General features: G+C 54.0%; 1 protein-coding gene across 3 annotated transcripts in view; it reads right to left on the reverse strand.

The window, feature by feature from the left end:
* The window catches only part of NTNG2 (netrin G2), a 47,422-nt gene that overhangs the window by 20,046 nt on the left and 9,641 nt on the right, over nucleotides 1-17,735 (reverse strand). For all 3 annotated transcript variants that reach the window (XM_039561435.1, XM_039561434.1, XM_039561436.1), the window contains exon 3: nucleotides 5,339-5,982. In XM_039561435.1, coding sequence (XP_039417369.1) covers nucleotides 5,339-5,982 — 644 coding nt within the window. The remainder of the gene's footprint in view (nucleotides 1-5,338; nucleotides 5,983-17,735) is intronic.

Raw genomic sequence — 17,735 nt, forward strand, 5'->3', positions numbered from 1 at the left:
AAGTGCTTTAACATACATCACCTTCTCAGTCTATCGATGAAATTCTATTATCCGCTCAGGGCCGGACACAGCTCGGCAACAAAATCAGAGGGGGAATAAAACCCTTCACAAACTGAAGCCAGGAGCAGGTAATAGGACCTTGGGCATCTGTCTCTGGCTATCGACAAAGTGTCAGCAGTGTCTGGGGGAGGGAGGAGCTCTCCGGGTTTCTTTCTCACTCCCTCCCTCCACTCAGAGAGTTTTCTCCCCACCTTGCTGCAGTGGGAGTAGAAACCTTTGCAGGACTCCAGCAAACAGTTGCTGCACGTTAGCTTAATTTAACTATATGACCAACAGCAAGATTCTGCTTGAACTCAAGATAATTCCAGCCTGGAGGAATGCCAGGGAAGCTCAGCCATCCAGCTCTCGGGGGCCGCCCAGCATGGAGGCGAGGACGAGCTGAGGAACACGGCGCACGGTTGCCACAGACTTGGCCGTCCTTGACACGAGGATGCTGCTCCCTCCTGGCACCTGAGTTCTGTCTGCCAGGAGCTGCAGGGGAAGGAGCAGGGATGGGCACAGGCAGTGCTTGCCCTGGTCTTTGTGGTCATCCCAAAGCTGCCAAGTGTGGGCATCAGCTGGCTGAGGGCTGCAGGGGCATTGGGCTGCTTCTTGGGGGACGTCTGGGTGAGCCCGTGGCTATTTTGGGGGTGATGCTCCAGCACTGAGGTTGGGCAAGCTCAGCTGGGGAAGCCCACACTCTCACAGATCATTCACTCCAGGTCCTGCCTGTTCCCCTTTGGTGCAGGTCCCACCCTGCTCCTCAGGGCAAGATGCTCAACAAGGACACCAGCCATCACACAAGGTCTGAGACCCTCAACAAGAGACTCTTCCACGGACTAAACCTTTACTCCAATTTAAAGACAGCTTTGCTGGAGAAGTCAAGATCAGCTGGAGGATCTCTCACAACATCATCAACAGAGCCAGAAGAAGGAATGTCCAACCAGGGCACAGCAGCTCAGGGGCAGCTGGGATGTGCTTTGTGTTGGCACCCCTGGTTCAAGCTGAGCTACAACCACAGGGGAAGTGCCCTGAGCTGCCTTCACTGAGCTGGCTGGGAGGGCAGAGGAGGAGGCAGTGACCAGGAATTCATTCATCTTTAACAGCAATTCAGCATCAATCATCTCCACATCTCAAAACTCACCACAAATGCAGAAAAATATATTCCTTGTGTGTGGGTACCACTGACCATTTCCAGCTCCATTTATTGCAGGAGATGCTTTTGGGGGTGGCCTTGATCTTCCAGGTCTGGAGTGCCTGATCCTGGCTGTTGGCACCAGGATAACAGGCTGGCCAAAGCTGTTCTGCTCCACTGGCACAAACTCTCCAAGTCATGTGGAGAGAAAATCCTCCTGAAGAGCATCTGTGCATGGAATGAAACACACCAGGGGAAAGCAGGGAAAGAGGCAGGGGAGCACAAAGAGCCTTCCCCTTTAATTCTTTGGTGTAAGCAAAGCAGCAGCCAAGGAAAGCCTAAGAAAACCCTGAGAAAAGCAATTGGTGAAGTGAGGAAAGGAGATGCCACTTCAGAACTAGAAACCTCATCTTGTTGGTGCCTCTCTGGCCTGAGTGCAGCCCGAGAGGAGGCCCTGTTCCATGGAGCTGCTCAGTGATGAGGGATGCTCCCTCCTCCTGCCTTCCTCCAGCGACTGCTCATCACCAGCAAGATGGACAAACAGTGCATGCACTGGGGCAGGGCAGGACAGAGGAGAGAAATCCTAATAATCAGCCTAAAATTGATTCACTTCTGCTCAATCTGATTTCTCCTAACTGGATCCACATGTCCTGGCCATGGCACATTAACTTCAATTACAGCTTATTAATGTCTCCGTGATGGAGCGTGCCCTGCTGAGCACGGCAGTGACTGACGTTCTGAAGGGGAAGAAATTACTCCAAAGAGAGCCAGGGTGGAATGGAAGGAGAACCAGCGGCTCTCACCGCCAGCCCCGGCAGCCAGGGAAAGCTCATTCACCCGTGCCCGAGCTCATTGCTGCTCTGAGGAGAAAATTAAGCAGTGAACAGAGAGATCTGTGGGGAAAAGTCCTTCCACTTCCCTTCCCCACCCTGCCTGGCATTCACACAGCACACAGGCCAAGGACTTGCTTGTGTCTATTCCTGTCCTGACTCTTCTGCATCTCCCGTTACTCTGCAGATCAATAGGGACAGGATGGAAGAAGAAAGGGGAAAAAAAAAAAAAGAAAAGAAAAAGATACCAAGAAGAAAGAGAGTAAAAATAAACCGTCAGCCATGAACGGAGAGATGGACCTGGCTGAGGCTGTGGGAGGAGGAGATGCAGAGGAGACCCTGAGGGACCAGCCCACAGCACCAACACCCAGGAATGAAGCAGTGACCTCCAGGATTCACCAGACCCTGTGGCCTACAGGGCAAGAGAAAGCAGAAAACTCCTTCCCCTTGTCCTTTGCTCTGTCTCTTTCTGCTTTTCCTGAAAGCTCTGGGGGATTGCGGTGAGGGGTTTTTCCTTGGTGTGAAGCTGAGGCGTGAAGGATGGGGTGTGCTTGGATGGGGAGCAGGAGTACATGGACTGAGGGGATACCGAAACCTCTCCTAACCCAGCAGTTAAGGCTGCAGCACAAGAAACCACTGGGGCTCGTGGTCTGCTTTGAGGGCAAAGTGTTTTGCTCTTCCTTTGACCATGAACATCAACTGGAAATGAGCTGCCAAGTGCCTCATCACCCTGTGGGCACTGCCAAGATCCCGGTGCTGTGCAGGGACACAGGCAATGCCACTGTCACAGCACATACTGCTCCTTCACTGCCACACACTGTGGCCAGCACAGCTCCTTCAGCTTCTCAGGGCTGCTCACTCTGCTGTGCAGGTGGAATTTTCTGGCTGCTTTTTGCCCTTGACCCCTCATTTCCTCACAATCATCTTCCCTCTTGTTTCCATGCCCCCTGTAGTGGGTCCCTAACACTACCCCAGTTTTATCTAGGCACTTTGCTCCTGTTCCTCCAACACGTCCTGGAAGAGGCAGTGTGTGTCCATCCCCATTCTTGCCCACTCTTCCTCCCCCCTTCCCTGCACAGTGCTCCTGTCAGGCTCACATTGATTTCTCCTCTCTTCCTCTCAATAACCCATTCCTTGTTGAGCCATACACAAGATTTAATTTGGTTTTAGTCCCTGCACTGTAACTGGCTTTGCTTACAGCTGGAATTAGATTGCTTTTCAGTGCAAAAACCTGCTTGCTGGGACTGGAATGATCACAGGAGCAGAGTTAATTCACAGGGAGCTCCTCCATCTTATACACCACTTATCCACAGCTCCTCAGCTGCTCACCTTCCCTGCCCTGTGCCCACGGGGGCTGGAAGAGTCAGCACAGGACAGGCACTGACCTCTTCCCTGTCCAGGATAAGCGTCCCTCTCTCCTGGGAACCAGCCCAGCAACCTGGAGCAGTGCAAAGCTGCATCTTACTATAGCTCAGAACTTGAGAGTTTGGGGTGATAAAAGCAGATTTCAGAGTTTTCCCTGTTCCCAGCCAAGGAAAAGCCCTCTCCTCCCAGCGGCCCGGCTGCACTGGAGGAGCCGGTTGGGCAGGTTTTGGCGAGCGGAGGGAGCCGGGAGGGCAGCGGCGGAGCAGGAGCCGCCGCTCTGCAGCAGCCGTGGGCAGGCGGCCACGCCGGCCCCGCGCCAGCCCGGGGAGAGGCCGGCAGGGATCAGCCAACAAACCCCAACCTGTCTCGTGCTGGCCACGGCTAAAAAGCAGCATTGCAGCTTCCACAGGGCGTCCGCAGCCCGGCCATCCCTGGCTTCAGCTGCCGTCGGGGTGGCTGTGGAATTCTGGATGTCTCCTAGAGGTTGTGACTCTCCCAGCCCTGGGTGTGTTTGAAAGGGTTTTTTCTCTCCTTCCTTAGCTGCCTCTTCTCACAGAATTTGTAGGGATTTGATGTCTTGAACCAATCTCTACTACTGTTAAATGGTATTAAATTTGGCCAGTGAGTTCAAAAGCTGGTGGGGGACTGGGGAGGGGGGAGGAGGACAGCTGAGAGCGAGGTGCTGGTCTGGGGAGAATCCCACCAGCATGGCCTGAAGTCCGAAGTACTGAAGCAACAAGGCAGGCAGGAAAGGTGAATGGCTCAGAGGAGGAAGGTGTTCACGGGACAGCACGAGTGTTTTAACTCTTTGAAGCATCAGGTATCCCGAGGCTGCTGCGGGGCCAGTAACAAGTCCTTGGTTATCTGTGCTGATCACCGCACTCAGAAGCCAAAGCTCATTGCACAAGCACTGACATCACAAGTTCAGTCCTAATTTACCAGACACACGTGGAAGTGCTCTCCCACTCCTCTGCCCATGTGCCTGAGCCCCCCAGGGCTCCTCCCTGAGCAATCCCAAAGGTGCGCATCCCAACATGCCCCCAGCCCCGCTGAGAGCCACAGCTGCTCATCCCAGAGAGGCACCAGGCCGTGAGAAAGACCCTCACTGCTGCCTCCTGCCTGCCCTGGCGGGTGGAAAGGGCTCTCCCATCCCTCACTGCAGCTTCCTTCCCCTTGGAGCCCGTTCAAAGCCAGCCTCAGTGGCACCTGCAAACATTTCTACTTGCAAGTCTCAGAAGCGAACAGTTTGGAACCGATACAAACGGCTCCTCTGTCGCTGTGGTGATGCTTGTTAGCACGGGGTGGGTGATGGAGAGATTTTTCCCCTCTCGCCTGTAAGTCTCGCACAAGCTGGATGGGAAATCAGCCATCTCGGCACTTTTCCACCTTACTTTGCTTTTTTGGTTGATGTCATAACGTAACATATGGCATCGTACAGAGAAATGAAAAACAAAACCCAGGAGAAACAAACCCTCTCCTGCTTCCTCTGCCCCAGATCTGTCGGGGGGTTTACCCTCACCTCAAACTTCATCTGCCAGGGCTGGGGCTGCTCAGGGTGTGCAGGACTGACTGGGGATGACCCACCCTGCTTGTACTGGCAGGGAGCTGGAGTTTAGTGGGATGAGCCTCATTCCGCCCCCCAGATCCACCAGCATCATCCCTGAGACATCTGGGTAAAGGCTGGCGGTGTTTGCACAGCTGGGACGGGGTCTTGGAGGGAACTGAGACCCTGAGTGTCCATCCAAGCCATGTCCCAGCTCCCCCAGCACCAGCTGCAGGAGGACACAGCCTTGGAGGTGCCCCAGCCATTCCCTGCAAGGACACATCTGCTGCCCTGCCTGGGGAGAAGGGGTATTAGAGGCAGAAATGGTTATCCATCGGTCAGCAGAAGCGTTGATGGCTCAGTTTTCTAGAAACAACCCTCTTCTCATCCGGGGAGAGACACCCAAAGAAATACAGCAGCCATTACCTGCCAGTGACTTCGATGTTGGAGACGGCATAGAAGTACTTGTACAGGTTCTCCCTCTGCACGTAGGTGCCCCCCAGGGCAGGTCTCAGCAGCCTCATGCGCAGGTCGGTCACTGTGAAGAAGTCCTTGAGCCCTTTGGCGCTCTCCAGCCGGGTGTACAAGTTGTCCATGTTCTTGAGGTCAGGGCCGGCGAAGATGGCAAAGCGGTCCCGCACCTCAAACCGGACAGTCTTCTCTTTTTTGGAGCCCGCCCAGCGGGAATACTCCTCCGTGCAGAGGACCCTGTTGGCACTGGTGGTGGAGAGGTCCCGGACCCTCCGTGCTGGCATGCTGAAGGCCTCCATGCAGTCGTCTGCGTAATACTGGTACGGGTGCCAAGTCCTCCCGTTGTCCAGCGACTTCTCCAGCATCATGATGGTGGGGCGCCCGTACTCGAAGGTGATCACGATGTCGTCGGTCAGCTCGATGCTCTTGTTCCAGGACAGGGTGATGTTGGCCAGCAGCGGCTCCGGGTACCGGCGCCACGTCACGCTCTGCCAGTACGTGGCCAGCCCCTCGTCCTCGCTGTCGAACATCAGCTTGGGCGGGTGGGCCAGGTCGGGGTTGGAGGCGTCGCACTCGTCGCTGCACAGGTACGGGTTCTCCTGGAACAACAACAGCGGTCACCAGAGAGGAAAGCAAAGCCTGGGCATGGTGTGGGCATCGTGGGCACACGGGCCCTGGGTTTGGCTGCTTGTGTCAAACGTTAACTGCTGGCCTGAGCTGGAGGGTGCTGGGGGCCTGGCTCTGGAGGATGCTGGTTCTGAGAGCGAGTTTAAGGCAGAAAGATGCGGCTTTGCCTCAGCTCTAAGAACGGCTGAGCTGTTTCCTTTGAAAGGCCCTTTGGGAAAGGACTTTTCAATTTGGCACGGGGGCAATTTTCATAGAAAGCGCCTTCCCTGAAATGGTCTCTGAGAAACTTGGGTTAAGCTTGGCTGATTTACAAGGCTACAGAAAGCTGTGTTCATCCCCGCTGCCTTGCAAGAACTGAGTGGCTAAAATCCCCCAAGCACACCCCTGCCTCTCGTGGCTCCTGATGCTGAAAAGTCTGGGGGCACACCATCCCCCCCAGTGCCTTTGAGCACAGCTAGAGGAGGGAAACCCAATTTCTCCAGCTCCAAGGTGGGACAGAACTGAGCAGCAGCAGAGAGAGCAGAAATTTGTGCTTCCTGGTGCCTTGGTCCTCACCTACCCAGAGGGAACAGAGTGGAAGGATGGCTCATCCCATCCAGGTGACAATGTCCACTGCCTGCAGGCCTGGGTTGTGGGACAAAAGGTCCAGCCATCCCATTTTGCGCACAAGTGACAGCGCACAGCCAGGCTGGCGTGTTTTGCAGGGACACACCTCCACATCCACATGTGCTGAGCTGCACTAGGACACACTGTCAAGGTCATGCACCAAATGTTGAAGTTTTGGGGGTGGGCAGCTGGGCCAATGCATTTATTGCTCACCCATACGTTTGTTAAAGCCCAACATCACTGCCCTGCAGCCTCTGCCTCCAGGAGTGAGCCTGTGGATCAGACCTGCCTTGGGGACTATGTAGGGCTTTGTTCTAGTGGGTACAGACCACAAAAAACTCTGCAACACACTGCTGATCCTTTTTCTGCATATGAAGCATCTCTTTGCTGTCACTTTGCCTCCCTCTTTGACTCAAAATCCAAAGAATTGGGGAAGCAGAGGGATTGGTATGACAGCGGGCTCTGCTGCTGTGGGACCCTTATCAGGAAGGCAGAGGCACCTGGCAGAGGAGGAGGAGGTGATAAAGCAGCTGGAGCTGCTCAGAGCTGCCGGCTGAAGGTGAGGAGCTTGCTGGGGTGTGAGGTTTGGCTCTCCTGAAGCAGCAGCTTTCAAGGTAAGACTGTGCTGGGTATTGTGCTTTGGTTTGTGGGTGCTTTGTGCGAGGCTGGGAGCCACGGGGAGGTGCTGTGTGTGGGCATCAGCGTGTTCCTGCCCGGCCCTGAGGACTTCCTGCAGCACCAGGGCTGTGCCAGGGTGTGGGGAGCTGCTGCTGGTACTTGGGGGCTCCAAAAAATGAGGTGCAGGGCTGGATCTGAGCAGGCTGGTTGTGTCTCTGGCTGCTGCAGGCATGGGAAGGGGCTTCTCCTGTGCCCATGGCTTGCTTTGACCTAGGGAACTGTTGGAGTCTGAGTGCCTCTGACCTGCTTTTAGGGTGCCCTGTGTACACCCAGGCACAGCAGAGGAGGGGATCTGGTTTGTACAAGTGGCTGCTCTCGGGTGCAAAGTGGGGCTGTGCTTTGAACGTGGAAACCTCTCAGTAACACAGTGTGCTTTGGAAAATCCGGGCTTTGCCACCTCCAGCTGGGCAACCAAAAGTCTTGGAAACTGCTTAGAGCTTCTCCACTCCATGTCTTTAAAATCGGCCTTTGGTGCCTCCTCGGAGCGCAGAGATGTGCACTGAAGGCAAGCAACTGTTTGCACCAGCATCCAGGAGCCCTGAAAAACTCCTGAGGACACGAATAATTCTGTGTCTGGAGCAGCATGTGAGCAGCACAGAGTAAATAAGGCAGGAGGCCGCTCTGTCAGCACGGGGGGAAAACAAACCAGCGAGTGGCTGATCTGTACATGAGCACCGGGCTCCTCTGCAGGGGAGGCAGCCCTGGGGACATGAGGGGACTCCTGTAAATACAGCACACGTTGTGTTTGTGTGTGTTTGTGTGCACGAGGCTGCCAGGGAAAGCAGCACATGCTAAAACAGGTCAAAACTCAAGCTGTTTCCAACCCTGTCTTGCTCTGACACACCCCTGGCTGATGGTAAAGCTGCAAATGCCGTGCTGGGGTTTGTTCCTCCTGTCACAGCCTCAGCTTGGGCGATGTGTGGCTTTTGCCACCTCTGTGTGTGCTGGGAGGAAGAGCAGGGACCAGAGCTGCTGAGCTCCGGTGTGGTGCCCACCCTGCAGCAGGGAGGTCACTCATAAATGGATGCTTGGGTAGATGTTTTTAAAACAAATAGCTGGATAGTTTCTATTACGTTTTTTGGTTTTTACTAGCAGCTGTGATAACTGAGCAAAGGAAATCCATGGAGTGCTCAGGCTTGCTTGGGTGGGCAAGGTCAAGGGGTGAGGGCACCTGCCCAGGTGTGCCCACAACCCCCTCAAAGAGGGGGAGATGCCAGCTGGGCTGTGATGGGGCTCTGAGCCATGCTGGGGGGTCCTCTCCTGCCATAACAAGCTGTTCTGGAGCAGGGATTAAAAAAACCCTGAGATATTGACATATTTAATATGCTCTCCTGACTCGTCACGTTCAGAGGAATTGTTTACCTCTGCTAATGAGACACAGCTTCCTGCTGGGGGATGGAGCTGCCTCTCAGCGCAGCTTTGCAGTGGTGCCTGAGGGAAAAGGCAGAAAAATCCCCCTCAGCTGAAGTACTGGGGGCTCTGAGTGTGTTTCCTGTGCTGAGACAACATATTGTGTTGCAGTATGATCCTCCTGCCAATGTGGCCATACAGATGGCTTAATAGGACAGTCCTGAAAAGACCATCCTGGAGGTCCATTTTCCCCACTTGTCTGAAGAAGGGTGCAGCAGGTGGAGAACTGGCTTGGGATGGCAGCAGAAAATTCCCGGACAAACCTGCCTTGCTGCTCAGCGGCTCTGTCTGAGCAGAGTCTGTGTCTCAGAGCCATCCTGGCCAGAGGGGCTCTTGCCATGAGCCTTCCTTTCCTTGTGTGCAGCAGCCACAGCCCTTGAGCTAGTGTGAGATGGATCTCGCTGAGTATTTGCCACTTGAGCTGTTTCCCAGCATGGCCACAGTGGCCACCTCCAGGGCTGTGGATGATGCTCCTATCAAGCTTTCTTTGGAGCAGCCAAATTAAACAAAGGAAGAACTCTGTGATGAAACCACAATAAGAAAACATCACCCGGGCCAGGATGGGAGGCGGGACAGGTTTCCCTGGAGCACTGAGGGAAGCAACTGAGTCTGATCAAGCATGATCCCCCTCCCCATGTCCCGTCTGGAGGGACAGGGCTGGCCAGGCCCGTCCCTGGCAGGGGACCTGGCAGGTCAGGAGCGGGGAGAAGCGGAGCGAAAGCTCTGTCTGTCTGCCATATGCTCGTCCCAGGGAACGGAGGTGCACAATCCCTGATGGCTCCCATGTATCCCAACCTGTGAGCGTGCTCAGCTCCGCAGGCAGCACCCCCAAAGATGTCTTTAGCCACCCTGATGCTCTGGGGAGGCACATGGCTCGAGAGGTGCATGGTTGTAATGGGGCAAACACAAAAATAACCTCCAAGTGACAGTGCTGAAAGGTGAGGAGAGCCTCAGAAGCTGCCGAGTGAGTCACATCACTACGGCTTCCTCTGCTAAAATGAAGTGTTCCTTTTTGGGGTTAGGTTTATTGAATTGTCCTTCCTCTGCGGGATGCTCGATGCCTTTTCTGCTGGGGGGTTGGTTTGGAGTCAGCCGGGAGGGCAGGGGGGAGCGGAAACAGATGGCCACACTTTGGCTGCTCCGTTGGTCCTGGTAAGATCAGATATAGCACTATTGAAACAATTCCAGGTATTATTTTTGAATCTGGTTTCCTCCTCCAAGCCGTGTGTCCTCCAAAGAATCTGTCCAAAGTCTCGAGATATTTAAGTCTTCAATCTAAAAGTCAGGATGCATTAGCCAGGCAAACTTGGTCTCAGTGAGCTTAAAATAAACCAGTTCACTTTGAGTCTCACGCTATTAAATCAGTCGTGAGTGTCCTCACAGCAACTAAACATTGCAGATCTCAGGCTCTCCAGCTCTTCTGGTTGTGCACTTTTTGGGGTTGTACCAAAGAGCGTTGCAGTCTTGCTTAGCCCCAGCTCAGCCCAAACAGGCAAATCTCCAGGGGACGAACTGCAAGAGCCTCGTTGAGGACACAGTGTCCTAAAAAATGGCATCATAGTAAGGTTGTGCCTGTGTAAAGCAAATCATAGAATGGTTTGGGTTGGAAGGGACCTTTAAAGGTCCAGTCCAACCCCCTGCCATGGGCAAGGGCATCTTCAGCTAGGTCTGGCTGCTCAAAGCCCCATCCAACCTGACCTTGAATGTTTCCACAGGTGAGACATCCCATGGAAACCTCTCTGAGGTTTTACAGCGCCAGTATTTTACCACACTCATTGTAAAAGTTTTCCTCCTTGCAGCTAGTCTGAATTGGCTCTCTTCCAGTTTAAAACATTGATCCCTTGTCCCAACACTACAATTCATAATAAAGAGCCCTCCCCATCTTTCCTGTAGACCCTCTTTACATACTGGGACTCTCAATCCTCCTTGGCAGGGCTGCTCTCAATCCTTCATCCCCAGCCTGGAGTGATACTGGGGGTTGCCCTGATCCAGGTGCAGGACCTTGCACTCAGGAGGATCCCGTGGGCCCAGTCCTTGAGCTGGAAATGCGTCTCAGCCCTGGTGACTGCTGACCCAGCCCTTGGGTTTTGCCTCCTCTTGGTGCCTGGAGCCAGTTCTGGGCAGAAATGCTGCAAAAGGGACTTTCTGAAGGTGAAAGCAGAGACTTGCTCCTTGAGGAGGATTTCTTAAGAAACAAGATACTGGTCTGACAAAGCAGGATGACAGGAATCCAGGATGCTGCAGAGAAGCTGCTCCCCACTTGCTGGGAAGGGGGGGGAATGGGGGAAACCAGCCACAACAAAAGGCCCAGTTTTACAAAGCCCAGCTGATTTTTAGGGCTCTTAATGAGTGTAAAAGTTGCCTTTTATTTTTTTTTTCCCTAGCAGATAATACCATTTTTAAGCCTCATAGCATAAAATTATATATTTTTGTAGGTGAAATTGCTTGATTAATCATTAGGCTGTTGAATATTTTAAACAAACTAGACATCTGTTGTGGATGGTGAAAGCTGCACAGAAATAAGACTGCAGCTTTTAGATCTCCATGCCAAAGGGAAGCTGGAAAGCAATTGCAACCACTAGCTGCAGAGTGAAGAAAAATAATAATAACAATAAAGGGGGAAAAAAAAAAACCAACAAGATTTGAGCAAGGAAAAAAGAGTAGATGATGGGAGAGCTTGTACTGCTCAGCCAAGGATGCTCAATCACAGCTCTCATACCTGGTGTGATTTGTTTAATGGTGTCTTGGGAACCCCCGCATGACTTTCTTTGCTTTTGGGGGTCTCTTCTGCCTGATGGAATTGTGTTTAAGCCAAGGCCTCCGCTAAAACCTAGAGCACTCCGGGACCACTTGTTTTTAATTGCAGTCTCCTAATAAGAGTAATGACAAGGTCTTATCAACTTGGATGAGTTTTGGAAAACAAAACTTTGTATTTTTTTAATTGGGGGTGGGGGTTGGAAATCCTTGGTGTTTTATAGGAAGATTTTATGAAAAGGGAAAAAGTTAAATGTGTTTCTTCAGCACAAAGATTGGTGCTGTTGTGTGGGTTTCTCTTGGGTACTTTCGCTGTAAGTTTTTTTTGTTCCTCTATGAACTGGCTCTCAAACCCAACCAGAGACCTCTCAGACCTTGGCTGTCTCCAGGCTCTCCTGCAAGTGCTGATACTGGTTGGGACTGGGGGCTGTTTGATAGCCCCCCAAAGAGTCTGCAGAGCCACATCTGGCTCCCTCAGAATGAGGAAAAGCAGGTGACAGCACAGGAACCCCCTTCCTTCCTTCTTGGGACTGCTTGTGACTGAGGAAACCTCGGTCTGAACCTCCACCCAGGAGGAGACAATTCCCTCTGTAGCCCCCATCCCATCCAGCTGTGATGCTTAAGAAACTCTCAGGTGCATCCCAAGGCCCCTCTGCCTCCCCTGGGACACCCAAGGCCCCTCTGCCTCCCTTGGGACACCTCCGACGCTGCCTTTGAATTTCTGCTCAAAGGTCAGCAGATGAGGTTCACAAAGTCCCTGCGTTTCCTCGCACTGCAACTGAGTCCTGAAATTGGTATCAAATTTCCTCCAGATCCTGCAAAAAAAGGGATCAGCAAAATCTCCACGTGCACCTGATCCCTCCTGCCCCGGTAACGTCCCCGCCGTGGAGCGGTGCCACCGCAGGTGTCCTGCAGCCTCCCCTTCCCTGAACAGCCTGTCACGGGAAGGGCTGATGGCCACAGAACATGGAGGCCCCAGCCTGCAGAGGGGAGCAGGGCCAGCCCGCTCCAGCCTGCCTGTCCTGTGGGTGTTCTGGAACACTTTCACCCCAAAGTTTTCTTTCCCCCCCTCCCTGCCCCCGTCCAACGCCCCACTGGATCCACTGGCTCTGCAGGCTGCAGGATGGAGCTGAAATGACCTTCCCGGCACATTTGCTTTCCTGCTTATGCTGGATTGAGCTGCGGGGCTTCACTTCCCTTCCATCCCCTGCCCTGCTCTTCCCGACTCTGCCAGGGCTCGCAGGGATCTCCGTTCTCCTCCTGGCTGGGCTCTGGGTTTGCTCCGCTGTCGGTCAGCACCGGGAAATCATCCACTGAGGGGGGAAGGTGCCTGACCCAGCTCCAGGGCCAGCCACCCTTAACCTCCCCACTGACACAGAGTTCAACCTATTTTCTGCAACACAAATTTTTGACAAGGGCCACCCTGAGCGATGCATGTTTTGGGAGACTTCCTTGGCTTTTCTTCCAATAATCCCTCCAGGACGTGGTGCTGCTTCCCAAACAGAATTGCATTTGCCCAGGAGAAAACACAGGCTCGTCCTAATGACATTTCAGGGTGTTTTCACTCTCACTGGTCCTGATCTGAGGGTTCAACTGCTCTATCTGGATTTATGACAAGACAAGGTGATTTTATGATCAAAAATAACATTTGTGAGTAATTAAATCTTGTGCTTCAGGGCATAAACCGTAACCTGCCAGTGGCCAGAGTGGGACTCTAAGAGAGTTGGAAATACTCTCTGACAATTAATTTTCACTCTATTCATGGGCTGGGAGGGATCAGAAGGGAGAAAAAACCATAATTAATTTACAGTGATTATTTCCAACAGCTGGCAAGTGGCATAACTCACTGCAGAGAGGGCTGGGAGCACGGAGAGGGATCAGGAGAAGTACGAGGCCTCTCTTATGCCGAAGAGCCCCAGACGGGCCCTTCCCTGTGAGCCCAGGTGAAGGTCTGTGCCCTCCTCTGAGGGACGTGGGGGGACACTGGGATCTGCCTGGCTGGTCCACTCTTCTTGCACCGATTCCCCTGTCCCCCAGGTGGGCCATGGGCTTTCCCCACTGCACAGCTGTGACTCGAACCTGGAAAACATCTCAGGAATAGCTTTGGGATGCCTGTCAGTGGGCAGGGAGAGGTCCCTAATGGGGCCAGCACCGCAGCATTGGACTGGGAAGACTCTGGGGATGCTCCAAATGCAAAACTGTGCCTTTTGGAAACAAAATCCTAATAACTTTCTTCAAGATGCTCTGTATCCTCCCCTTTTTTTTTTTTTTCTTTCTTTTAAAATCCCTCTTTGGTCAAGCTCTCTATATTTTAGGCAAGACAGAAGCTGTCTCATAAAGTAGAAGATACAGTTTTCCCATGGGCTGCCTGTGCAGCTGCAGCCCAAGATCCACTCGGGAATGCTCTGGCAAGCCCTTCATCGGCACATCCTCCAGGCATCACTCTCCTCTTCCTGGTGCTCCTCCAAAGGGACGGTTTTAGGTGGCCCATGTGGGTAGGACGGTTCTGGCAAGGCACTTGGGTGCTGGTGAGGGGTTATTTCACAGCTTCACCTCTGCAGGGGAAGGGCAGCTCTGGGTGGGATAGGATAGGATAGGATAGGATAGGATAGGATAGGATAGGATAGGATAGGATAGGATAGGATAGGAAGCTCAGGGAGGGCTGGTGGGGTGCTTTGCTCGCTCGTGTGTCCTTCCCCTGCCACCTCCCTCCCCCAGCCATCTGCAAGGGGCTCTTATTAAGGCAGAGACAGCAAAAGGGGAGAAAAGCGTCCTCGCTAACAAGCTGTTTGCTGTTTATGAGCAGGTAAAGGCAGAGCTGGAATGAATTATTAATAGGGTGGAAATGGGGTCCCTCCACAGATCTGCTGCTAATTCTGGCTCAGCCGAATGTCACTCCCTCCATCTCCTCCCCGGCCGTGGTTTGGGGGATTGATTGCTCCTCCGCTTCCTTCCCCTTCCTGCCAGATCCGAGGCTGTCCGAGCACAAGGTCACCGCTGGCCGGGCCTTGGGCCGGGCTGTGCCTGCGTGCGGCTTTGGGAGTCGTGAGTCAGCACAAGCGACCCCGCCGGCTCTGGGCGAGACACCGGGACGCACTCAGCGAGACATTTCACTGTTCTGCCTCTTCCCTTTGGCCTGAAGCAGATACTCGTTCACCGAGCAGCGCCGCTCGTTCAAGGCTCTCGGCTCCCTTGGGCCCGTCTCTCCGCCAGAGAAGAGATTCAAGCCCTCCTCGTGGCTGCTCTTCCCCTTCCCCCTCCAGCCTGCTCTGAATTCGAGAAGCATCTCCTTCGTATTTCATCCAGGCTCAGCACTGTGCCCTTCTCTCCACCATCACCGTGCCAGGCAGGGTGGGCTGGTGGCAGTGCAATGTCCTATCTCCCAGTGGGGAAACTGAGGCAGGGAGGGATGTCAGGAGCAGTCTGGGCTTCACTGGGCATTGAGGGCTCCATGTTTCTGAGGAATGAACTCCCCCAGGCACCTGCAGCTGGGCAAAGTAGTGGCTCCCTCACCCAACCTTGATGTGAGGCTCAAGGAAATCTCTGCTCTCATCCCACGCTGTCTCTGAAACTCTCCCTGTGGTCTGGCAGCATCTCATGAAAAGGGTCAGAACTGGTCTGTGCACCGTAAATGACACAACCTCTGCAAAAGGCTGACAGACATCCAGGCAGGAAACATCCTCTACAAAGGGAGCATCCAGAGGGAGATGCAGCTTGTCACGCACAAGGGCTGACCCAAGTCACCTGTCCACCCTCGCAACGCAGCCGGCACCGCTCCTGCACCGACACAAATCCCCTCACGCCCACTCTGTCTAAGCCAGGAACAGAAAATCTGGTTACACGAGGAATTTTAACCTCCAGCCTGAAACCAGCCCAGTCCGTGCGTGACCTCTCCAAGAAGGGCCCCAAGCATGCTGTTTGCAGAGTGACCTGGAAGCAGCACTTCCATTTCCAAAGCCCCGGGATGTCCTGGCAGCAGCCCTGCTGCTGCTGCTGGATGCCCAGCCCAGCACCCTGTCCCGAGACAGGCGTGTGCAGCTGATTTCGGGGCGGCACAAGGGTTAACTCCGCCCGGAAAATTCCACTCCTAAGCAGATAATCTCATCTGTGCTGGGGATACACACACACCACCCGCAGCAGCCCGGCCTCCCGTGGCACCATTTTTGAGCAGCTCTTTCTTTGTGAACTGCTAATCCCCGGGTGAGCCGCTCTAACCCCATCCCTCCTGCCGCCCTGGGCTCACCTCCACCCCCACCTCCCCGCCGGGGCTGCACCCCTCCGCCTCCCCCTTTGGCAGTGGGGACTGCAGGGTGACCTAGAGCCTGGGATGAGAGGCTGGTAAGCCAGACACCCCTCAGCTGGCAGCCACGGGCACGCGTTCAAAATCGCGGTAGTTTAATCCCATTGACTGCTTTGTAGCTTGTGTCCAAACCCGGACTTTCTGTACCGGGGAGTTGCAAGCTTTGCTCTTCCCAGGCACTTCCCTGAAGCTTGTTTACAAATTAAGCTGCTTGGATTCCGCTCCATCCCTTCCCTGCCAGATTATTAAGCCCTTGCATTTTGCTACAGAGATGTATTCATGTCCGCAGCCCCTAACAGCAGGAGCACAGCAGCAGCGACCTGTGTGCAGGGCTGCGAGTGCATTATTGATTCAGGACTAAGAAAATGCTTAGGAAGTAGGAAAAGTGTCCTGCTCTCTAAAAGCTTGTGCGCCTTGTAAGCTCAATACATGCAGCCTTTGCAGAGAGGCTCGCTACGCCGCTATTAATAATTTATTCTGTAAGAGAGGCTCTGATAGTTTGAATGGGGGAGGGCAGGACGCAGAGCCCGGGGGTGGGAAAGGGGAGGGAGCGGAGGCTCTGCTGTGCTCCTCAAATGGAGGTGCGGATATTCCCCAGAGCCTTTGTGGAGGGGGCACAGTTGGGTGATGGGTACCACGCCAGCCCCTGATCAGGGCTCCTGCGACTGCTGCATTAAGCACTCTGCCCTTGCTGCTGTGTGCAAAGCATTTGGCTGCTTTATGCTCTGTTTCAGGGGGACAATTCAGCAGGTGCCTGTTGGAGGTTTGGACTGAGTTGTGCCAGCGCAAAACGTGTCCTGGCTGTCCCTGAGGGCAGGACAGTGATCCTCCCCCTTGACAGGGCTCCCCAAACCTCCTGACTGGCAGCACTACAGAGCTGAAGCAGCTGACTCAGCCAGCAGATGGGGAGTTACAAACCCTTTGGCTGGGAGTAAAAACCAGTTGAATCTGTGCTAATTCTCCCTTTGGGACATGGAGGTGTCAAGGCAGGACTGGACACAGCGGTGGCAGCGTCCACGTGGAGCTCAGCAGTGGGGGAGCAGAGACCCCACATTGCTTGTGCTGGATGTGCAGCAGCTGGGTGGAGGCTGGAGTGGTGGCACCGTGTGTGGAGCCCCTCAACAGAGGGGAGCAGAGGGAGGGCTGCTGCCTGAGAGGCTCCTGCATGGATGTGAACCAGTGGGAGAGGTGGGAGCTGGTGGGGATGAGACCCAGCGTGGTGAGACCCAGCCTGGTGGCTCTGCAGTGCTGAGCTCCTGGGCCAGCAGCCCCGGCCAGGCCCCTCCTGTGGCTGGAGCCTGCCGGGGGATGGCTGAGAAATGCAGAAATCCACCCCGGAGCCAAAAGGCAGAGGTTCCCCTAAGCCTGGCCATGTGTGGCACAGAGCAGATGTCAGAGGCACCGGTGCCAAACGCTGGAGCAAGGGCAGGGCAGGGCAGTGGAGCAGGGTGGGAGCAGGGTCAGCGCTGCAATGTGTCCCCTCTGGGCGTGCTGGTGGCCCTGCCTGGAAGGGGGGGGATGAGTGGGAACCTCATGGGACATGTCTGAGGCTGCGGGGGATGGCTCATCTATGTGGGGAGAAGGCTGCAAGTCCAAATTGCTGTTTGCCGGGGCTTTGCAGGCATTCACTTCTCCCCAGAGGCATCTCCAGAATGGTCACCCAGCAGTGCTGTGCAGTTTGGGGAGGAAAAAGCCTCTTTGGTGTTTTCTAGCACAGAAACCTGTGTTTTGTGTTGAACTACCTGAGTAACTGGGTCAGCTGAAGCTCCATGTCTCAAAAAACTGATGGTAAAAAGGTGGTTTGGGATCTGAAACTAAGGTTAGAACTGGACTTCCACTCAGGGAAACCAGAGCATGGTAGCAGAGCACTCCTTCCAACTCAGGCAGGATTTTCTGTGGGGAGAACTCCTTTTAAAGTTTAGTGGAAAATCATATTTATGCTATAGAATACAATGCAAATTTTAAAATAATAAATAA

The sequence above is a fragment of the Corvus cornix genome, chromosome 17 (assembly GCF_000738735.6).
Source record: "Corvus cornix cornix isolate S_Up_H32 chromosome 17, ASM73873v5, whole genome shotgun sequence".
In the NCBI taxonomy this organism is placed as follows: domain Eukaryota; kingdom Metazoa; phylum Chordata; class Aves; order Passeriformes; family Corvidae; genus Corvus; species Corvus cornix.